We start from the raw sequence: 23,127 nt of genomic DNA, 5'->3' as shown, positions 1-23,127 counted from the left end.
CAGGTTTGACAGAAGGGACAGGAACAGATAAGTCGCATGTCCCAATCAGCTTGTAGCGAGAACACAATTCGGTGATATTAAGGTACTTAGATATATGATACAGGAGGTAGGGTATTATCGGGTATCAGGTCTTCCAGTGAAGAGTCAAGCCATTCTCTCATACGTTCGTAAACAAAGCAAAACAGGAAAGGGTAAAAAGTAACGAGCCCTCCAACCCCTTCCTCCTCCCATCATCCATCAAGGAAGTGGAAACAGGACACCGTGAGTAGGCAGCGATGGGGATTTGCCACTTGATCTCGTTTGACTTGTACAAGCCTAGGAGCAGCAGTTTGCCAAGGGTATCAAAGTTAAGTAGGCATTCGAAAAGCTACGCACGCGCTGCCTTTAGACACGCGAAGAGCGGTACCAGCGGCGGCGGCCGGTGTGAGCGGGGCGGCTATCGGCGACGGCGGTGCGACGACGGACCCAAAAGAGACCGACGAGGGCAGAGGCGAGCCAGACGATGGCGGACAGGAAGCAGAAAGCGATGTTGGCCTTGTTGCGACCGCAGGCGTCACCGCGGGGGCTGACATTACTCCAATCAAAGATGGGACCGCAACCATCACCGACAAGCTGGAGATGGCATGTTAGCTCTGATCGGGAATTTAACTTGTAGGACAATGGCGGTGTATGTTAAACTTACGTTGACAAGCAGACCAAAAGCGACGAACCAGAGGATGCTGAGGAAGATGTCCATGGGCCAATGGATGAAGCTTCCCGAGAAGGGGAGGAGCCATATCAAGGCGAAGAGAAGCGACAAGCTGGCCACCACGATGGTGTAGATGTACCGGCCATTGTCCCACGACGAGGTGTTTTGGGTCGCGTGGAGGTAGGCACCGGTGATACCAGCCACGATGGCTGCGAACACGAGCTGAGCTCCGCGGAGGACGAACTGCACAATACGGTCGATCGCCATTGTGATTGGTGACGGCGGTTCCTTTACAAGCTTAGAAGCTGGTATGAGAAATTTGGAGCGGTTTGGGATGATGGGAGGGTTTGTCGCACGGGAAAAGTCTGCTGATCTTGTTGTCGGATGGATGAAGAACCAGAGTGAAAGGGAAATGTATGAGATGATATTACTCTATTTATCAACCTCTCCTCAGGATAGGCTAAAGAAGAGTTGTGCGACACGGGCCAGTAGGGAGAGAGTCACATCAGGATGACGATCTGGTGGGAAAGCAGGTTTGGGTACGGATAGGTAGGCCATGGTCCTGGAGGTCTGGGTCTGCAGACTTTCTCGTCACCGCCGAGCACAGCAGATGCGTCTGGATCACGGCTTGGATGTGCCGATACTTTTTGACTAAACCGCTGGGCTTACCCATTTTGTGACAAACAACATCTTGCAAGGGGAACAAAAAAGGTGTTATCTGACTAGGAAAAACGTGTAACTACACAAGTCCCGAGACCTTTGCTGCAGGACGGCGGCAGTACATGCGCATAGTCCCTGCCAAGATACGATACTTCCTAAGCTCCTCCTCTACCGGCATCGTAGCACACGCGAGAAAAGGGAGGGGACAAGGGCGAGACTGGCTAGAAAAGAAACGTCACCGGGGTTTGGGCTTCGTGGCACGCTGTCGGGAGTCCGTGTTGGCTTTGCTTTCTCTCTCTGCCCAGCCTTGTGAGGTCATCAGACCGGGGGCTGGAATGGCTCAGAGGAATAGACAATGTCAGGCTAGCATGACTCTGATAGGATGTGGTTGTCTACCAACCCGGTCGTGAAGTTTGAAACAAGCCTTTTCCCGGGGCTGTAATACTTACGATCCTTGCCCTGCACTGCAGGAAGCGCGGTGATTGCCCCTTTGTCGAGCTTTTTTTTTCTTTAGATAACTGTTGGGTTTCTGGCTGGCGGTTAGGCTTGTTGGTGTAAGATTGGCGAAATTTCGAATGCCGTCAGCCAATGCGACGGCTTCCTGGGCAAAGGAAAGTAAATTGTAAGGCTAACAAGGCCGAGACCACTAGGTCCAACTACTACGGTTGAAAACAATAGTATTCGTGTAGGCCGAAGCATATCGCGGCTTGGGGCTTCTTGGAAGGATGGAATCTAAACAGCGTGACTTCATCGACTGATGGAAGCATTCTCTGCCGTAATTTCTTCGGAGTAGCAGACGCAAGAATGAGTAATACTTGCGCAACATCGGGACTGCGGCATCGTCTAGAATGTGACTTACAAGAGGCCGCCCTTCGAATTGGCTTGCGACGTGTGTGGCGATCGCTGTGGCTCAACTGGTTCCAGACTCCCCCAGATCAGCAAGGAAGAAAGCAGGATTAGGTGCCATTTTGAGGGGGGGGGGGGGGCCATCACGCGGCCAGCGCCTTGCGACATGTTTGGCCAGATGTGGCTGATCATTGATGAACGTTGTGTCGTGTCGTTTTGTCCAAGATGGGACCAGAAATCAAGACTCACCGAACAAGGTGAGTGTGACGTCACAGTCACATCCAATATTGTAGGGCGTCCCCCGTTCTCGCCCAACCACCGCTTCAGCCACACGGCAAGCCTCATGGGCTGTCTCCCAGCCCGCAAATGAAACCAATCTCTCCTGCCTTAGCTCTGGATGCCCGGTCGGACATTGGTGATTGATTTCAGGACTATTGCGCTTGCTTCTGGTAGCATCGTTTCGTTGTACCGGCGTTGCTAATCTTCATGCAGGCCTCTGAGAGCGCTAAGCGACGCTACCTTACTAGAATGCCGGTATGCAGGCAAGAGCTGGCTCTTCGCTGTTACGTAGGGCCAAGCGCATGTCCGGCGATGGTCCTAGTTTGTGAGATTGAGGCTTGTCGGCTCGATCTGGCGGTGAGTGGATCGCGTCCACGCGTTCGATTGGGGATATGATGTTGTCCAAGACTAGCAATGTGAGCTTCCGTGCCGAGCTTGCCAGTGGAAGTCAGCTTGATGGATCATTGTTGAGCCGACCACCGGGAGGCTTGGCTTTCCATTGAAGATGGGATGGAGATGCTTCGCAGAGATGGGATCGTGGCGGAGACTCGGCCGAGACAGCTTTCGGGCCAGGAAAGCCTTTCTCGGCACTTTGTGGGTCCATCGTCGGCTTATGCTTTGTGGGGTCCCTCGGTAACCCCACAAATTACCGGCCCCGCGGATGTCTCACATGGCCCAAATCCGGGGTACATCTTGGTTTGAATCTGGGGCTCTGTGGCCATACATCTGTTCCTAATTCACCTGAGGTTTTAGGAGCTTCAGGGCAGTCTTCAGGTTTTTGAAGCCTCTCAACCACCGTGACCGTCTGCCAAAGATCTTAGTGTCCGAGATACGCCGCCATGAAACCATCCACTTCGAATACCGGCTATTTCCAGGAACTCCCGGTTCTGCCGAACCAATTCTTCGATGATGCCAGCTTTCAAAGGGCCTTGAGGTGTACGTAACTGACCCAGTAAACTCTTTTCGTCCCATGTCTCTGAACCTATCTAGTATTCCTACCAAAGGATATCATCGAGCGTGTCGAAGTCGACATTGCGCAACTCGGCGAGGATGTGCTATCCGACCAAGTCTTCTCCTGGATTACAGACTCGGAGAAGAACAAGCCGTACTTAAAGGGCAGCGGCCGTGACTCCTTTGGGCGGCCAACCTCCGAGCTGGTCGTCGGCGAAGGCTGGCGCAGCTTGCAAGACTTTGGCATTCGAAAGGGCATCGTCGCTACAGGGTACGACGCCTCACTCGGCTCCTCCGCCCGCGTAGTGCAGTTCTTGAGGATTCACTTATGGGGGAGTTCGGCTTCGAACGTCACCTGCCCATCGGCTATGCAAGATGGCGCCGCTCGGCTCCTGCACCTTCACCTATCTAGAGACATCGAACCAACGCAACGAATGGCACTAGAGAATGCTCTTCAACATCTCCTGTCACGGGATCCAACAACTGCCTGGACTAGCGGGCAGTGGATGACGGAGCGAACCGGCGGAAGCGATGTATCCCTCACCGAAACAGTTGCCCAGCACACTCCATCCTCGGAAACGGCGCTGGCAAACGCGGCGGAGAACATCCCTCTAGGCCCGTGGTCAATTTCTGGATTCAAGTGGTTTTCCAGCGCCACCGACTCTGCCATGACCGTCCTCCTTGCGAGGACGCAAAGCGGCATCAGTGCCTTCTTCGCACCAATGAGGCGACACAACCCCACGGCAGTCACAATGACGGGGCGGCCCAAGGGCGCCGCCGGAACGGAGCTGAACGGTGTCCGGATCCAACGACTGAAGAACAAGTCTGGTACGCAGTCGCTCCCCACGGCCGAGCTCGAGCTTGATGGCATGCGAGGGTGGCTCCTGGGCCAGGAGGGCCGCGGCATCAACGAGATCAGCACCATTCTCACGCTCACGCGCATACACTCCGCCGTAGGTGCTGTAGGATACGTGGGCCGAGGACTAGCTATCGCGAGGGCGTACGCCAAAGTCAGACAAGTCGGCGCAGGAAGGGGCCAGCGGATGCTTCTGGCGGAAAGCCCGCTACATATGCAGACTTTGGCGGAGATGACTGGGGAGTATCACGGTCTCATGCTGCTGACGTTTTTCACGGCATACATATTGGGACTGGACGAGAATCCTCAAGCGGACGGATCTGGCCTATCGAATGCTCTTGCTGCGATCACGCCAGACCAGAAGCACATTGCGCCCCTTTTGCGCATCCTGACACCGCTCTGCAAGGCATATGTCTGCAAGAAGTCGATCCCGCTGCTGTACAGTTGCATGGAGGCTCTCGGAGGTGTCGGGTACATGCTGAACGAGGAGACCGAGTATCTGAACATCGCCAGACTATACCGTGACTGCTGCGTGCTGTCGATCTGGGAGGGCACTACGGATGTCCTCGCAACGGACTTCTTGCGAGCGTTGAAGCATCCAAAGGGAGGACAGGAGTCCATGGACGCCCTCGATGCTTTCTTTGCCCAAAACCATGCGGTAGGAGAGCCCAATGGTTGGAAACCGGTAGACTCGTGGAGTGCAGTCAAATCCTCCCTGATGGAAAAGTCACAAGCAGATCTCATTGGGGATGCAAGACACATCCTCTGGGCCGTGGCAGAAGCGCTCATTGGCGTGCTGCTCCACAAAGACTATGGGAAAGACGGAAGCCAAGCAGCATTCGACGTTCTCTCCCGCCACCAAGCTCGCTGTGGTGGTCAGACATTTGGGAGACCGACTCCAGGAACTTCAGATGAGCCGCAGCTTGGCACACAAGACAGACTGGAAAGGAACTTCACCATCGTCTATGGTAGATCGGGCTCAAGCAAAGCGCCTCTCTCAAAGCTCTAGGAGGCTGCAGTTGCCCATATGCAAGAATAATAAAGTTCAACGTGTCATCGTTCAAGCCTCTTGTGAAAGGACGCAAACCATCTCAGGAGATTCCCACGTGGCGTCCCGAAAGGTCCGTGATGTGGGAGACTGGTCTATCCGCCCGATCTACACTAAGTCGATCACCAATCGATCAACGACGGAAAGGACAAAGCCGGCGAGCCGGGGGTCACATCTCCAGACGACGGGCTCGGTCGAATTGCACCTTCAGCCTCAAGAAGAGTGCCTAATACCCAGTATACCATGACTCTCGCACCCACGTTGCTATTTGAGATCGAAGAGGTCCGAGTGCCGCGTCCCAAGTCTTAGCTCCCTTGGATCTTTGATCACTTGCCGGTGGCAGCAACGTGCCAATGGCAACCTCACTAAATAATTAGAGTTTCTGTCCGGGCGCCCTCCGATTAGCGTTGCTCGATTTGGATTTCTTCGCAAGGAAGCTATTCTTTGTCCCGCCCGCAAGATCCCCCCATGCTCATTGTCTTATTCGGCTTGGGATCGCCGGAGAGGGGGTTAACCCGGAACTGCAACGAGCTCTTTTTTCTTCCTTATGTGTGAGGGGGGATGCCCTTGGATCGTTCCTCTGAATCGCCTGTCTGCCCTCTTTACTCCACCACAGCTTTCCCATCGATTGTAATTGACCATCCACCGACCGAGATGCGGATGCTCGCCACAATCAACACGAGATCATGTTGGAGCCAAGTCCAAATGTGCACTTGGAAAAAGACGACAGCTATCTGCCCGAAGTCTGGGTAAGCTCTCCTCTTGTTTCCCCGGCCTACAATCAACACGCCTGGAGCTAATGGGTATTGCTTGGCAGGCCTGGTACGCCATCGGCGTCTTCATAATTCTCCTACGATTCGCAGTTCGTGTTCGTACCGTCGGGATTCGAGGCTTCCGCGGCGATGATTATTTGGCTTTACCTGTGAGTTACTGGAAGAGCACATCTTTCAAAGTTGTCATTGGTATTGATGCGCCACAGTATCTCGTGTTATACAGCATCAATGTTTACGTAGTCCAAATCTGCTATTACACAGGGGCCAATATCGACATTACTTCAGATGCAGTACCGTCGCTGTCGGATCACGATGTTGCAGTTCTTCAGCTGGGATCGAAATTGGAGTTCATGTCATGGTACACGTACCCTGGTAAGTAATACCTGACGCATCGGAACTTGTTCGAATCATTCGAGATTACTAACGTGAATCAAAGGTTGCATCTGTAAGAAGCTTCACCTACACCCAAGTTGACACTCCGGCCTGACCCGTAACTCTTAGGGGTCTTGAAGTTCACCGTACTATTCTTCTACAAGCGTCTAACACTCGGAATTCTACGAAGACGGAGTCTTGTCGCATTGTTCTGGATCTGCGGATTATCCTACGTCGTGCTGTGTCTCACCGTGACACTCAGCTGCCAACCGTACGTGGCCCCAATGCCAACCGCGATCGCTTTCCTGACACTTTTGAATAGCTATTCCGACAACTGGCGAATCCGACCTCTACCAGGCCCAGAGTGCACATTTCGACCACAAAACTTCTGGATGCTGCTATGGCTCAACGTTCTAACCGACGCCGCCCTCCTCTCCATCCCCGTTCCGATTCTCTGGCACCTCCGCGTGTCCCTTAGACGCAAGATCGGCGTCGGCATCCTGCTCTCGTCCGGCGTTTTTGTCATTTCGACTGCCATCGTTCGTGCGGTCACGACCTTGGGCGGTGCGCCGTCCGTCATCAACATCAACCGCTGGGGGTTCCGCGAGACCGCCGTCGGACTCATCACCGTCACCTTGCCGGTCCTGAGCCCGCTGTTCACAAGGGCGTTTTGGCGCCGCGGTCCATATATTCGCGACTACTACGATCGGCTGCGCGGTCCGAGGACGCCTCCTAATAACGCCAGGTTTGGGAACTGGCTGGGGACGATGGTTCTCAAGTATATTGATGAGGAGGAAGGGGATGTATTACGCAGCCCCAGCGCGGCAAAGCAGTTGGAAGAGGCGGGGTACCGAAGGGAATGTGCCGAGCGTGCGGGTTCCTACAGTAAAGGGGATACCTATGAGTTGGGAACGCAGAGCGGCGATACGAGCACGAAAAGCTTGAAAGGCATTGAGACGGTATGAGTGACACAACCGTGGGCACATGGTGGTTGGCGCGTAATTTGGCATTGGAGCATTGAAGCATGCCCCATCATGTCTGACTTTGTATACACTGATACCCAAATGGAGCAAAAGGATGGGTTGAGAACTGGAGAGTGTATGTGCAGAAAAAAAATGCTGTGCTGATTTAACAATGTCATCTTCCGCAACAAGGTCCCAGGTTAAGGGACTGGCTTCTACATAGACTTCCAATAACTAATTGTCTTCCAATTGGGTTATGGCAAGTCTTGCGTGCCTGAGGGGAGATCCAAACGATTATATCCTCTCTGCACTTTTCAATCCTGGAGAGAACTCAGATATTGGATCCTAACGACTGCAGAGCCAATATTAGACACAGTTGAGTAGAAGTCTCCGCATACGTGCTCGTACGATATTACCCATCTCAGAGGCACGTAGAGCCAAGCAGACTCAGTTTCAGGCGTGACGCCAGAGTGAGATCGTCTTTCTGAGATGTGCTGTGCAGATGAAACGCAACCATGGTTCACCAACTCATACGAGCAGAGCAGGAGTTGCGAGGAGTATAAAGAAACTCGCCGAAAACCTCGGTGGCATCTTGGCCGGCAGAATGACTTCCACTCACCCCATAATCCCGGACCCCCCCCCCCCCCACGGAGTTGTGGAGTAAACCGATGATTGAAGCGGTTTATAATATATAGTTTTCAGAATACGTACTAATACAGTAGTATCGTTTAAACGAGGTGGTGACATCTCCAGTTGCATGCTCCGCATCCTTCAGCGCTGCCTAGGCCTGTAGCACCTGGAAACTTTCCTCCAAGGTGCTAATACCTTGTCTGTCGCGTCCCGTCGCGTCACTCACAAACCCCCACCATCCTCACCTCTTGTCTTCACACCCATGACGCCATGCGATTCATGCGATCGCAACCACAATGACCCGACCGGTCGAGGAAAACGCGATAGTAATATCAGATGGCGAGACAGTATCGGAAGTCGACGAACCTCAGCATCCTAGCAATAAAGCCCTCGGGAAACGAAAGGTTGACGTCGATTTTGAGGAGAAGGAGGTTTGGGACGCCGATTCCGACTTGGAGCTCCCCAAGCCCAAGAAACAGAGGGGGCGGCGAGCCGCAACTGACAAGGGAAAGAAAGATAAGGGGAAGGGCAAGGGCCGTCCATCCAAGAAGAACGGAGTAGTCAAGATCGATGGTACCGAAGAGGAGGACGATCTAGATGTTGCGGAAGCGCCCGACTATTTGAAGGAGCGAAGGAAACAATTCGACCAGACCCGGGAACGACTGCAGGAAGCAGGACTGTTGCTACCACCGGACTACTCAGACGTTGTATTCTCCGAAGACGATCGACCGGAAAACCTCGAGCGGCGTCCACATTTCGACGAGAGCACCAAGATCAAGCCCTGCAGGCCGTACGAAGATGTCGAGCTCGAGTATTCGGCAGGTATAATACCGGCGTCTATCGCGCAGTACTTGCGTGAGTACCAGATCGTTGGTATCAGGTTCCTGCACCGTCTGTTCGTCTACCAGAGGGGAGGGATTCTCGGAGATGACATGGGCCTCGGCAAGACTGTCCAGGTTGTGACGTTCCTTACGGCAGCTTTTGGCAAAACCGCCGATGAGCGGGACAAGAAGCGGCTCAAGAAGATTCGTGATGTGTCCGGTCGCTGGTATCCGACCGTCCTAATCATCTGTCCAGGCTCCATCATTGAGAATTGGAAGAATGAGTTGACTCGCTGGGGATGGTGGAAGGTCGACGTTTTCCACGGCGCGGGAAAAGAGGACGTGCTGTCCGCTGCCAGAGCAGGCCGGATTGAGATCATGATAACGACCTATTCGACGTACAAGAACCACAAGAGCTTGGTCAACACCGTCAAGTGGGACGCGGTTGTCGCCGACGAATGTCACCAAATGAAGGAAAGGAGCTCCGAGGTCACCAAAGCAATGAACGACGTGAATGCGCTGTGTCGCATCGGCTTGACAGGTACAGCGATCCAAAACAAATACGAGGAGCTGTGGACTCTCCTGAACTGGACCAACCCTGGCCATTTTGGCACACTATCGGAATGGAACACCACCATCACCAGACCTCTGACACGGGGTCAATCCCACGATGCGACTCTGAACCAGTTGCGGGACGCTCGAACTACCGCTAGGAAGCTCGTCACGAATCTGCTCCCGGGCTTCTTCTTGCGCAGAATGAAGACACTGATCGCTCACCAGCTGCCCAAGAAGAGCGACCGAGTCGTCTTTTGCCCTCTCACGGACCAGCAGCAGGAAGCGTACAAGAACTTCATCAGTAGGCCTGAAGTCGAACTTCTGCGCACCCTGTCCGACCCATGTGAATGTGGCTCCGGCAACAAGCAAGGCTGGTGTTGTCGCAAGACTCTTGACGATGGTACGGGGTGGCAGTCCATCATCTTCCCCTGCGTGACGACCTTGCAGAAACTGTCGAATCACCTCACCCTTCTAATTCCGGCTACGGGAAACGAGCAAGACGACAAGCACAAAAGAGAAATGCGCACGCTACAGACTTGCTGCCCAGACACGTGGAAATACCTCTACAAAAATAGAGACGCGATCATGAACCTGGCTAACCCGGAATTTTGCGGCAAGTGGAAGGTCTTGAAGAAGCTCCTCAAGTTCTGGCATGACAGCGGCGACAAAGTATTGGTCTTCTCGCACAGCGTTCGCTTGCTTCGCATTCTTCAACATCTCTTCCACAACACCAGCTACAGTGTCACATATCTGGACGGGTCGATTAGTTACGAGGACAGACAAAAGGCTGTGGATGACTTCAACTCTGACCCGACTCAGTTCGTCTTCTTGATCTCGACCAAAGCTGGTGGTGTTGGTTTGAACATCACTTCTGCGAACAAGGTAGTCATTGTCGATCCTCATTGGAATCCGTCATACGATCTCCAGGCCCAAGATCGAGCATACCGTATCGGTCAAGTTCGGGATGTTGACGTCTTTCGGCTCGTCTCTACCGGAACCATTGAGGAGATTGTCTACGCGAGACAGATTTACAAGCAGCAGCAAGCAAACATTGGCTACACAGCTTCATCCGAACGACGCTACTTCAAAGGTGTCCAGCAGGACTCTGAGCGCAAAGGTGAGATCTTTGGGTTGGAGAACCTCTTCACGTACCGCGAGAACCAGCTTGTGATCCGCGACATTGTCAACAAGACCAACATCGCCGAAGCGAAAGCCGGGAGCGGTATCGCAATGACCACCGTCGACATGGAGAAGCTCGCCAAGGAGGAAGGCGAGGAGCTGGGCAAGGTGAAGCTAGAGGGTGCGGACGCGTCGGAAGACGGCGACATGGGCCAGCTCGCAGCTTTCCTCGCCGCAAAAGCTGGTGGCGAAAAAGCAAAGAATCAACAGGCCAAGAGCGACGCCGTCCAGGCTATCCTGTCTTCGGCAGGCGTCGAGTATACGCACGAGAACTCGGAAGTGATTGGCACGTCCAAGATTGAGGAACAGCTCTCGCGCAAGGCGGAGATGGCCGCCAGCTCCGATATCGAAGGGGAGGGCGACAGCGCGCTGTTTGCGGATAGTCAGGTATTTGACGTGCAGGCGCAGAAGCTCAAGGGTTTCTCGTATGTTTACAATCCGCCAGAAGACGCCATGCAACGGCAATTCTGCTCCATGGCGCGCGAGTTCGGGTTCGCGACGGCTACGGAGTTTGCGCTGGTCGTTGGGAGCTGGACGCAGGCGCAGAGGCGGAATTGCCTGGAATCGTTCTACAAGATTCGCGAGGGCAAGTTGTTGGCGGAGGAGACTGTCAAGGCGGAGACGCAGGCGGAGGAGGCGGCTGTGAAGGAGGAGGTTAAGGCCGAGGTGAAGGATGAGCCTGGGACTGTGGTCAAGGTGGAGGCTAAACAGGAGAACCTGATGATTGATGACAGCAGCACGGAGACGGAAGAAGAGGACGTCAAGAAGGAAGATGACGCGGAGAGGAAGTCGACGGTTAAGTTCGAGAACGGCGGTGGTCCCAAGCGGACGCCAATTTTCATCTACGACAGTGATGATGATGAGCTTTGATGGCGTTTAGGCGATGGCTATGAGATACCCCACGGCGTTTAGGATCTTTAGAAATATCTATCAAGAGTAATAGAGATGGGCTTCACAGCCTCGGTATCAAGGGTCCCAGTCACGCAAACCCCCCCTTCTCCCTTCCCCGGTTTAGACAATCTAGCCCCTGCTTGAGCACTGCTTTCAAAAACATCTTCACTTCCAATTTGATGGTTGTCCCAGTCCCGCTGTGAAGAGTACCTTTTCAGCAATAAAACCTCGTCTGGATCTAGCAGAATACTAAGAGACACCATATACTTGTCGCGGCTGTCTTGTCGCCGCCATTACCAGCAAACCGTCTCCCCAAAAGACGCATACCGTCGAAAGAAACAAGAGGCTCGAGACGTACAATCTTCGGTGTCCTTGTCGTGAGTATTGACACTTAGGAGACAGGTGAGAGTGGCATCGTTGCCGCTATACATTATTCACGACAACAACCTCAGTATTTCGCAAATGTCTCACTTGTGAGTCCATTTGCGGTATGACAAGGAATTGTGCAATGGTGATTGCTGGTCGGCCTAGCTGGCCGTCTTCAGTCAACTACATACCCCAGATGGCAAAGTGGACTTTGACGGCACTCATGGGAAGGGTGAGTGTTTTCTTCTTTTAGAGGAAGGTGACTTCGATTCGAACAACCCCTGTACGCGCGCGTGTGTGTGTGAATAGCGAGCCATTACCGCGCGAGTCTGAACGAGGCCGAGATAACCACCGCGACGATAATCGGACCGGAATCTCGGAAACCGATGTTTCTCCACAGAGAGGAGGGGAGGGGTACGAAGTACCTGATCCGTAAGGTAGCTTATGCAAATACCAGCAGATGCACCTCGCTCTCTCTCTCGCGCGCGCGCAGTGCACATGCTGGATGCAGCTGGCTGCTGGGCTAGGTGGCCCGGGATCGCAAAAAGCACGTCAACTGGCATCGAGCTCTGTCATTGGTTGCGCCGTCCGATCTAAGCTGCGCGTTGACGAAGCTCGTTGCAAGGATTTGGGGGGGGGGGGGGTTCCCGAAGCTCTTTTGCGACAAGTTTCTTTGCGCCGACTTCTTTCGCAACGCGGGAGCTATAGGATGGTGGGCAGCGGAGATCAGGTAAAACCAAAAGGGTCAGGTAGATGGGAGTAACCGTAGAAGACGTTAATAATCGTCTCGGGGGACACATATGCTGAAAATAGGGCTGACAATGTTGCAATCTTTTTGTTGAGAAGTGAGTTAGTTGTTGCCCAGCCCTTTGTTTGCTCCAGGTCCGGTCCGGGAAACAACGCAGTTGCATTAGGTTAGAGGTATCAGATGCAGGGATGAACTCTATGATAAGTTGCCGTGTTTATGTGTTTTGCCGTAATATTTCTGAGCAATACACGAGTGTACACCGGAAAGTCTATGACTCTCATACATTGGCAAAGCCGGAAGTCATGGGAAAGCGACCCCTCTTTTATGAACATGGGCAATTTCTTATTGTGCCATGTTAATCCCTGCGAGACAACAGGATAGAAGATGCTAAGATTCATTCGCTCCACGCCCTTGTGTCGCAAACTACACCAACCACCATTGACGAGTCACTCTCTCTGACCACCACCTACCTAGACAGAGTTCAGGTTGAGTGGAGGACCCAAAGAGGAGTAAGTCCGAATCTCTCCGGCCCGCTCTCCTTACGGGTACCTCTTTTGCTATCTGTCTCCGTTTTGTTTTGTAAGCAATCTCAGCGGTAATAGTGTTTTCCCCAAGCTGTTCAGGTACGTGCTCTCGGGCATCCGCGATTTTCCAAAGAACGATGGCGTCATCGATATGACGGCCGATCGGAATCAGTCGCTGTTTATCAGCGATTTCTCTCTTCCAACCCCCCGGTTCAGCCTAGGACCGTGAGCCACGACCAGGAGGCAGGCCCGGCGAAGACTCCGTGAGGTGGAGGGGACCTATTTTGGCAAAAAGTTCCCTTCAGGTCCTTTTGGGCGTGTCCAATACCACATCGTTGGGATGACTCGTGGTCCGTTCGGGGCTTTTATTTTGTTGCTCTGCTTGCGCTTTGTTACTTTTTTCTTTGTATCCGTAATCCCGTAACGAGAATAGCTAGCTGATGGAGGAGAAGGAGGGACGGGAAGCTGAGGTACCTTTGACTAAACACTAAATTAGCAGTTGCCATTGAGTACTACTTTGCATTCCTGTGAAAATGCTAATCTCGTGAATCGACTTTTTCCCTTTCCCGTTCCCTTCCCTCATCTACCTTTCTCTTTTCCTTTCCTTCTCCTTCTTCTCTTATCTCTCTCCCTCTCATACTCCTGCTTGACATCACTGAGGAAGCTTGACGACGACGGACACCGAACGCCAACAAACGCAAAGGAGCAACGCGATTCCGCAGAAAGAAGCTCACCAGGTAAAACTATCCCGGTGATTCCGACAGAAGCTGCTAGCCATTCGAGAGAGAGCGTGTTATCTCGAAACCTACCCCGCCTCCACCATCGGAATCTGCCCCGCCAGATTCGCACGCACACTCACATACGCACGCGCGGCGCGCATACATACAGAGCAAACAGTCGCAGAAGATAAGGTCTCTCTGAAAAAGTGAGGCTAAAGTCGCAATCGTGGCGATCATCACCGACACCACCACTCCTACTACTGCCGCCAATATGTCGGACGGGAAACGCGCCGTAGAGTCGGACAAGGGTTTGTAATCCCTTTTCTTTTTGCGCCTTTACACCTCTCTTGTCACAACGCAAGATAACATGAGACTGGAACATTGTTTCCTCTTGGTTCCTCCGCCATCTCACTTGCTTTCTCAAAGGCCAATGCTCCCAACGCTGTCGCATTGTCGCAAACGATGAATTTCCCCTACGAACACCAAAAGCTAACCGCAACACACAGTCTGGACGACCCTCATCACCAACCTCGACTACCTCTCAGGCCTCCTCACCCTCAACCACTCCCTCATCAAGTCCGGCTCAGCCTACCCCCTCGTCGCCCTCTATACAGACACCTTCCCCGCCGAGGGCCTCGCCGCCCTCGAGCGCCGCGGCATCCCCGCCCAGCGCATCGAGTACCTCCTCCCGACAAAGGGCCGCGACTACTCCAACGACCCGCGCTTCTACGACTGCTGGAGCAAGCTCTCCCCCTTCTCCCTGACGCAGTACTCCCGCGTCGTCCAGCTCGACTCGGACATGCTCGTCCTGCGCAACATGGACGAGCTCATGGAGCTCGAGCTCGACGACGGCGACTTCGCCGCCGAGCAGACCCCCGGCGCCGCCATCGGCGGTGGCAGCCCCCCAAAGAGCCCGACGCTCGACGACCTGGCCGTCAAGAACCCGAGCACCCGCGTCTTCGCCGCCGGCCACGCCTGCGTGTGCAACCCGCTCAAGAAGCCGCACTACCCCTCCGACTGGACGCCCGAGAACTGCGCCTTCAGCACGCAGCACGCCGACCCGGACACGGCGCAGCACACGGGCCCGGACCCCGTCACGGCCTCCCCCTTGGGCTTCATGAACGGCGGCCTGCAGGTCGTGAACCCGTCCGAGGCGCTGTTCCGGCAGATTGTGAAGCACATGGAGCAGGGCGCCATGGACATGGATTTCGCCGACCAGAGCCTGCTGTCGGATCTGTACCGGGGCCGATGGGTGGCGCTGCCGTACGTGTACAACGCGCTCAAGACGCTGCGGTGGGACGGGGTGCACGGGGAGATTTGGCGGGACGAGGAGGTGAAGAACGTGCATTACATTTTGGCGCCCAAGCCGTGGGACGAGATTGATGCCGTGACGGGGGAGTGGACGGGGACGGAGGAGAGTCATCGGTGGTGGGTTGACTTCAACCGGGAGAGGAAGGCGATTGAGATTGCCCAGGGGGTTGATGATAAGTTTTGAGAATTGCAAAGAGTGACATCGGTATGGGGAGTTAATGATGGGAAGAAGACCGTCTTGTTGCCTTGATGGCTCTTATTGGCTTTGATATTTATTGTGCTGTTCAGATTTCTGAGAATTTGTTTGGGATAACCGGCCATGAGTAATGGGGCTCATTAGATACATGTCTTCGTCGACGACAGGTTTTGCAAAATATAATACCCGGGGTATTGATCGCATTCTGAAAAGCACATTGATCGGGGCGGATTTATTTATCAACGAGACTCAATCTCCTCCTGGCTGTTGATGGCTCAACCTTCATACAACCATACATCATAGTCACAGCAAATTTGACGATACTTCATCTCACTGTCCCCGCGACATCCATCATTCCATATTGCCTCAAGGACCCGACTCGCAGTAAGAGTAGATACACTCCATCTTCGGACTCTCTCAAAATGACAAAATACTGCCCAAGTTCAAAGCTTTCCTCATCACGTTGGAAGGATATCTCTTACTTCTTCAATAAACGTATGATTATCAACACCCTACAGGAACTACAATGATTCAGGAGACAGTCTACAACCCTCTTTTCGCTCCAACTGCTTTCCCCCTTCTCCCTCCACGAACAACAAAATCCAAAAACCTTTCCCATTCCCGATTCCCCCAAATCCCCAGGCTGAATCAATGGCAAAAAGAAAGGGAGAGAGACCTAGACTGATGATAATGACCAATTCACGATAGCAACCTGTTTGATCTCTGCAGTTGAAAAATGAAAGTCCTCCTTCGCCAGTCTATGATGCGGTCTCATGCGGTCGTATCGGACTTGTTGTCTGACGATAACGCCGCAAATGATTTCAATAAACAATTGGAAAAAAGGAGTTGGTCGTGAAAAAAGCACCGAATGCCTAATTCCTGGTATCTGGTGTATGTAATGCGTGTGCATTTCTTGTAAAGAAAGAATCTCCACAGTAGTCTTTAATGCCTCTTGTATTTCTAATGGCAGAGTTAGTAAAGACATCTTGACAAAGATATAACGCGGTTTAAGATAACTCACCTCCTCGGCTCTCCGCCTGTTCTGCGGGTCCAGGCTATTCGTCGCGCCCATGAGCGTCTGTCCGATGGCCTTGGTAGCTCCAATGGCCGGCCGGAAAATAATGGTAGGCGCCCGTTTCAATACGGCCTTGGCGAGACCTTGCGCGCTTGAGCTATCCATCACCTCGCCCGGAACCGCAATGATGGCATCGCGGGCCATGTTCAAGTCTCTTGTTAAGCTCGAGTAGCCCCCGCGCAAGCCCTGAATGACACCGGTGGGCTGATCCGCGTACAGAGAGATCTGCTTCTTCTCTTCTGGATCGAGATCAGCCTCTTCCCACGTGTTGTCAGTCTGGGGCTTGTTGAGGAGGCCCTCGGCGCCCTGCAGTGCATATTGCGTTCCGATGGCCAATTTGGCTCCGAATTTGACCATCTCAGTGCCGGTGGTGCGAGCAAACGCCGCTGCACCCTTTCCAATGCTTCGAACGATGCGTCCGTCTTTCTTGTACTCCTTGATGGGAACCTCGATGAGCTCCTTGAATCCACTACCAATGTTGACAATGCCTCTCACTGGCGCGAGACCTGCAAGAACACTAGCCAACTGAGTGCCCTTGACGTCCGGCATCCAGATGTCATTGAGGATCTTGCCCATTCTGTCAAAACCAGAAACACCATAAATAATGGTGTGTCTCAGTGTCAGACGTGCTTCGTCCAAGATGATAAAGTTCATGAACTCCGTAGTTCGGCCCGATTTAAGGCCTGCATAGTCGACTCGCTTGGGCTTGAAGTCCAGCTTGACGGGAATGTCGTGAACCTCGACTCTCTGGAGGAACGGTACATCACTTGTCGAACTGTGGACGGGGGCGCTGTCGTCCTTGAATTCGAAGAATCTCGTAATGAAGTCGAGCGCATCTTGGTCAACATGGAGTCGAAGTGGCAACAGAGTGACTCTCAGAACCATCTCTGAAGCTGCAAGATCCGGCTGCGGCTTGACGGTTAGCAATTCAAGGTGGGCCATGCTGGTACCCATCTCCCGTTCGCCGGCGTCTTGGTCATAGGTTGCAAACTTCTTCCAGGTAGAGGTTGGGACGTGGTCAAATACATCCAGAGTCTGGATCCGTACATCGATAGAACTCTGAGTCTCGCCAGAGTCGGGCGGGAAGGCAATCAGGTCAACATTGACTCCCTGCAACTCGAACGTGATCTTGTGGTGCTTGCTTCGGTTCAATCTCAATCTCTTCTTAGGCCTAGCTGCTCCCGTTCGGCCGGTCGTAGTTGTGAAGGCTGTTGTGGCGAGAGACTCGGTCTCCGTGGCGTTGTCATTCAACTCCTGATTGACCATCTGCGCGAGCTCTCGGGGATCTTGTTTTGTGGAGATGCCGATGTAGATGGAGTTGAAGAGGAAATCCCCAATTACTGTCTCATCTTCCTCGGCATCGTCTTCAAAAACAGCACGCTCTGATCTGCGGCGACGTTCGTAGGCCTTATCCTCAACATCTCGTACAGCCTTGGAGATGACATCGCGTGTGCGTTCCCAGTCGTATCCGTCGAACAAGTTCCAAATGACGTGCACGTCGCGGACCGAAACTCGAAGTGGGCTTTTCTTAACAAGCTCCTTCGGCGCTTGGTCATAGCTGTTCTTCGATGAGTTCCAGACCTGGGCTCTACCGTCGGTCTCGGGGCCCTTATCGAAGAAATTCTCGTGTATCACCAGGTCGCTGCCGTCATCGGAATGGTGTGATGCACTTGCATTGAAACTCGTAAGCAAGACCCCGTCATGTGTATCTTGAGTCGTTGTAGCATTCGATGTGATGGAGCCCTCGGCGTCGAAGAGGGGCTCCGAGGGGCCGGCGTCCTCATAGTATCTTGAGTCAATTTGTAATGGGCTGCCATCGCCTGACATATCGTCTTCATCACTGCCCCCGAGCTCCTGAGCGAGCTCAAAGTCTTTGTCAAAGTCATAATCACCTTCTGCTCGCCCAAAAGCCTCGGCAGAAATCGAAGCCAAGAGGTCTTGGACAGGGACGACTGAGGTGCGATACTTGTTTTCCTTGCTCGGTGGAGTAGGTGGCGTCAGCGCGTTGGCCAAAGTGATGAGGGTCTGGGTCGAATCGGCGCATGTCTCCAGTACAAGTAGATCATCACGGAGTTCGACATCGACATGTTTTTCACCATCGTCACGGCTTTCCGACACCTTGACGACTGCCTTTGCAGATGAGATGTAGCAGATGCTCACGTAGCCTTGAGAAACGAGTCGCGAGACCTGTTGGGAAGACATATCCGCGGACTGCCGACGGTTTACGGTAGAACTCGCTCCTATATTAGTAACGTCATCAATGAGCAAGATCGAGGCCTTATTGAGATCCAAATTGGCCGTGGTATCCACGTCTTTTGGAAGAACCACTTGAAGCCGAGCATCAGTCAGGGCGATGAGGAGTTTCGAGGGCAGCCCCAGCGGGTTGAGACCAATCAAACAATCGCGGAAGACCAAGTCGACCGTCATAGGCTTACTATTCGGTCGGGCAGGGTCAGTCACGCAGGCGGGTTGAGGCTTCTTGCCGGTCAAGGCAGAGTGTGCTTGTTCGCCGAGATTGGCCACAGAGGCAGTAAGGCTGGCCTCGAAATCCTGTGGTGTAGCATCCTCCCCGAGTCCAAGGACGTCCATGATCGTCGGCACTCGATAGTCGACTGTGATATCGCGCATCTTGATTTTGATCACCGGCTCCATTTCGTCTCCTATCATGCGTACCATGAGGACGGGGCCTTGGGGGAGCGTTCCCGGCGGCAATGTTGTTGAAGAGCTCACGAGTTCTTCTCGGTGGTTGCGATCCACGGAGATGGCATGGATGCCGAATGCCACCAGCGAGGGGACTGTAATCTGAGCGACTTCGAAGTTCTTCAGGTTCGCATTGATCATGCCGAGCTTGCCGCCCAAATCGATGACCGCACCGAGCTCCTTGACCTCAGCCAGAAGCAGGATGCCTGGCCTGTCATCTTCTGGGAGATATTTTGCAACGGTCGCCAGTCGGGCAACCTCTTCGCCTAGCGCGGGGAGGCAGTTCAGTTGATGTATGCGATCGACCCTTACGTTCAACTGGTCGAAAGTCACCCGCAGAACCCCGCCCTTGCGCCTTTGTCGTAGGAGCGTGTCCACCATGATTTCGTCATCGCCCTGGTCGAACTTGACCTTGGACGGGATGATGAGTTCGAGGAGCCTTTCGAGGTCCTTGTCCTTTGGCGTCGCAAGGTACTCGAAGCGTACACCTCCAATTTCGGCAGAAATGGGCGGTTCTGCTCGGGAATTCCTGATATATGGCCCTGCCAAACGCACTTTGCTGATTGCGAAACCGATTCCCAAATCTCGGCTTACCATCTTGACTGCGCTCGTCTCCAAACCAACACTGCACTCTCTGCCCTTCAGTTCCAGATTGAAGCCACCTATTCGCATATCAATCTTGTTTTCTGCTGAGGCCGACTTGTCGTCCGGGTTGATTGGAGCATCAAATCGAACTCCTCGAGGCTTGGGGGGTGGTTGTACTGGTGCTCTGACGGACGGTGACGCATTCGATGACATTGAGGAGCTCATGTTGAGGAAACTGCTCAAGCCACCAAACCAACTGAATGTCTCGTCCAGTCTTTGCAAATCGAGCTGTATCAGTAACGGCAAAGTAGTTACTTCAGTCCGAGTTGATATGGCTGACTTGACTACCTTCACAGTCACGTCAGAGCCGGCTGAAGGAAACTTGTCCATAACAGAGGCCCTCATCTGGAGGTTCTGGTCGAATGAGATGATATCGTCTCTTGCATAGCCGAAGCGGAACTTTTCGAGATCCACGGTTGTTTCAAGGCCCTTTTTCGATGACTTGAGTGATATCTTAAGTTTATCAAGATCCGTTCGAAGGAGAATTTCGGGTTGCATCTGCAAATTGGGAGAGCCCAGTATTCTCTCGGCTGTATCAGCAACACCACCCAGTTGGTGAAGAAAATGTAGTGAAATCTTTTCAAACACAATGTTGATATCGGGCATCGTCGATTCTTGCTGCGGCTTTGCAGCCGTCTTTAGAGCGGGAGCAGGACTGTCTTTACTCTTCAATGCGTCCAGCAACTTTCCAGCTACGACCGCAAGCAGATATGCCAGTGAAGCGTCGAATCTGATTTCCAAAGGCGATAGAAGAACCTCTAACGCCCTATCATCATCTGGCTCGGTGAAGTGAAGGTCGGTTGGCGTTGGCGCGAAGCCCGACCTCGACGCTGACGGAGGGGAATAGACGGAGAACGCTCCAGGAAGTTGAGGCGCGACTGATCTCGCCAAGCCAGGTGACCCCGGTGTTTGGCTCAGGACGGAGGCTTGGGCGTCGGCTGGCACATGTATATGCTGGTGCAGCGATGGAACGTAGAGGGAAATGTTTTGTAGCGAAACCAGTTCTTTGACCAGTCTCGTGGGTCCTCTTGGGGTTGCCACGTCGTCTGCCGGTGCTGGCGCGTCTTCGAACTCATCCCGATCTCGTGTGGAACTCGCCGGTAGGGGCTCCTTTGCGTCCTCGAATCTAAGATCCGGCTGATCTGCCGGAGGCGGCGATTGAGACCTCTGCGATGCCGGCGCATCCATATTGTCGAAAGGTTTTGACTCCGGAATGCTCGGAGCAGCTTCGAATGCTGGTGGAGTTTGTTGTCTCGGCACAGGGCTCAACTTTTTGAGCTTGGGCGACGCCTCTGGGCTCGAATCCGCATCCCACCCTCCTGGCATCCGCGATCCAGTTGGCTCGGCCTGCGAAAAGGCACTCATGTACATACTCTCAGCTTCTTCGTGGGTGAATACGTGAGATTGTGCCAGATCATCGACCTCGCCGGAGCTCGAACTCTGAGAGGCTGCAACAGATTGTTGTAACGCCTCGGTAGGTGCAAAATAACCCACGTCATTTAGCATGTCATTGTCTGCTGATTGTAGCGACGGCTCTGACCTCGCTTCTCTTTGAAAACTGGCCCACGGGACAGGCTCATCTTCGTCTCCTTGGATAGTGGACTGAGATAGTGGAATGTGTCTCTGAGGGGAAAAGTCTTGATATATAGATGCCCTGGGTGTTGTCGGCTCCTCCTCTTCTGCTTGTTCTTCTGGTTGACTCGAGAAATCATACGGGATATTAAAGGCTTCTTCGCTGTCCTGTAGTAGCGCATCGTCAACCTCAGACAAGTCTGCTGAATCGGACAGGAAGCTCTCCTGCATGGTTGGTCGGAAGGTGCTGTGCCTCGATGCTGAGTTGCGCTCGCTGAAAGATGGTGATTGAGAAATGGATGGCGATGAGACGGACGGAGAGCGTGCAAACTGCGAGAAGACGGTCGCCTCTGAAATCAGATAGGCCCGTATCTTCGATAGTGCAATGTGCCGCTTCCCATCTTTCGGCACAATCGTCGGCGCACCTTCGTCGTTGTGCGCCTCCGCGGTAACACCTTCAACGTCTATGCGATCTAACGCGAGCTGAAAAGTGACGAGCTCCGGCGTTGTCGAGGTCGGCTCGAGGGGAACTTCGACGTCTATTTGAAACGTGACTCCTCGGATGCGCACTTGGATGCGGTCGACGATGCCCTGAAGGAACCCGGCCAGAAAACCCGGCAAAGACAACGGCTGCCCTGTACCGAACTGGCTCCCGTCATCGCTCATCGAGCTTTCACTCATTGTGGAACCGCCTAGATCCTGTGTCTCGGCTGCAAGAGCATCCTCCAGCCTCCTCTTCTCTTCGGCAAGTTTTGCATCTTTGAGCGCCGCATCTTCGTTCAGAAACGACTGCGCAAGGTTGACCGTGTTCGGTAGGCCTTGAGCATCGTCACTCCTCGCCGCGGCCTTTGTCTTTTTGTCATCGCCGAGAGTCGACACCTTCAATCGGACGTCAACACCATCGATTTCGATAATGATAGGGCTCGTGTAAAAGTCGACCGGAATGGTAACGTTGAGTTTCAGCACTTTGGCTTTCTGGACCTGGAACGAAGCGGGGAGCTGGAGAAGTCGTTCAAGTTTCTAGAGGCGTACACAGGATCTTGTTAGCCCTCCGGCTTTGGGCATGGCACCTTACATCAAGTGGCTGACTGCAGTACGGGACATACCTTGAGGCGCACTCCAACATCCTTGAACTCTGCCGTTGTTGTCCTGCCCAGCGCAAACTGCAAGTTTTCCATATCCAGCGTCTCCTCGTCTAGCAGTTCCAGACGCCGGAGGGCGTAGATGAGTAGGCGCTTCGACAGAGTCGAGCTTCTGAAGCTCTGGAATATCGTCGCCATGTTGAGCTCGGTATTCGCAACCTTCGGCGGGTTGCTCGCTGGGGGGGAGAAGAGCGACGGTATTGGCTTATCGATCGATCGGCTTGGAGGTCTCGGAGGAGTAAGGTAGGAAGGAGGAGGATGGCCTCTCCAAGTTACAATAGGTTGGCCGGAATGTGGTCCTTAGGCTGCGGAAAGTAGGAATACGCTGGTCTTTGGAGCGAGTTCGGAGGTCAATAGGCTGCGGTTCACCGGGCATGGGTAATGCAGGCTGCGATCGCCGTGTTATCAGAAGACACCCTGCCCGAGGCGGGGACGTAGTTCATGATGTGCTGGTCATCCAGAGAAAGGTTTCGCTACTAAGGAGGTTCGGATGTCGAGATAGATCGTAGATGGAATTGTAACTAGGTACAAGTGAGGAGGCAAAGGCCGACAAGGGCCGGAGAGGTGGAATGAAAGAGGTTGGAAATGTACAAGGAGGAAAAGAAACAAGAAGGACAA

The 23,127-nt window shown here is 53.4% G+C and overlaps 6 protein-coding genes across 6 annotated transcripts; 4 read left to right on the top strand and 2 right to left on the bottom strand.

The window, feature by feature from the left end:
- Positions 1-384: 384 nt before the first annotated feature.
- CPAR01_06683 (uncharacterized protein) lies at positions 385-1,120 on the bottom strand (the record flags this gene model as incomplete). Its single annotated transcript, XM_060490955.1, has 2 exons — positions 385-612; positions 683-1,120. Coding segments are annotated over 2 exons (666 nt in total), but the record flags the coding sequence as incomplete, so codon positions are not given.
- A 2,192-nt stretch (positions 1,121-3,312) lies between these two features.
- Positions 3,313-5,289, top strand: CPAR01_06682 (uncharacterized protein; the record flags this gene model as incomplete). Its single annotated transcript, XM_060490954.1, has 2 exons — positions 3,313-3,409; positions 3,464-5,289. 2 exons carry the CDS (start codon positions 3,313-3,315, stop codon positions 5,287-5,289), a joined length of 1,923 nt encoding a protein of 640 aa, XP_060349828.1.
- Positions 5,290-6,014: 725 nt separating this feature from the next.
- CPAR01_06681 (uncharacterized protein) lies at positions 6,015-7,438 on the top strand (the record flags this gene model as incomplete). The annotated part of the gene is made up of 5 exons (XM_060490953.1): positions 6,015-6,077; positions 6,125-6,473; positions 6,538-6,546; positions 6,603-6,744; positions 6,796-7,438. The coding sequence occupies 5 exons, from the start codon at positions 6,015-6,017 to the stop codon at positions 7,436-7,438; spliced, it is 1,206 nt and encodes a 401-aa protein (XP_060349827.1).
- Positions 7,439-8,361: 923 nt separating this feature from the next.
- CPAR01_06680 (SNF2 super family protein) lies at positions 8,362-11,490 on the top strand (the record flags this gene model as incomplete). The annotated part of the gene is made up of 1 exon (XM_060490952.1): positions 8,362-11,490. The coding sequence occupies one exon, from the start codon at positions 8,362-8,364 to the stop codon at positions 11,488-11,490; it is 3,129 nt and encodes a 1,042-aa protein (XP_060349826.1).
- Positions 11,491-14,139: 2,649 nt separating this feature from the next.
- Positions 14,140-15,363, top strand: CPAR01_06679 (glycosyl transferase family 8; the record flags this gene model as incomplete). Its single annotated transcript, XM_060490951.1, has 2 exons — positions 14,140-14,176; positions 14,375-15,363. The coding sequence occupies 2 exons, from the start codon at positions 14,140-14,142 to the stop codon at positions 15,361-15,363; spliced, it is 1,026 nt and encodes a 341-aa protein (XP_060349825.1).
- Positions 15,364-16,317: 954 nt separating this feature from the next.
- On the bottom strand, positions 16,318-22,647 carry CPAR01_06678 (ATG C terminal domain-containing protein; the record flags this gene model as incomplete). The annotated part of the gene is made up of 3 exons (XM_060490950.1): positions 16,318-16,335; positions 16,397-22,387; positions 22,474-22,647. 3 exons carry the CDS (start codon positions 22,645-22,647, stop codon positions 16,318-16,320), a joined length of 6,183 nt encoding a protein of 2,060 aa, XP_060349824.1.
- Between the last annotated feature and the right edge of the window lie 480 nt (positions 22,648-23,127).

Source organism: Colletotrichum paranaense (assembly GCF_030867605.1).
Source record: "Colletotrichum paranaense strain IMI 384185 chromosome Unknown Scaffold_5.1, whole genome shotgun sequence".
In the NCBI taxonomy this organism is placed as follows: domain Eukaryota; kingdom Fungi; phylum Ascomycota; class Sordariomycetes; order Glomerellales; family Glomerellaceae; genus Colletotrichum; species Colletotrichum paranaense.
The sequence above is the reverse complement of the archived record's forward strand: the minus strand, read 5'-3'. Positions and strand labels throughout refer to the sequence as shown.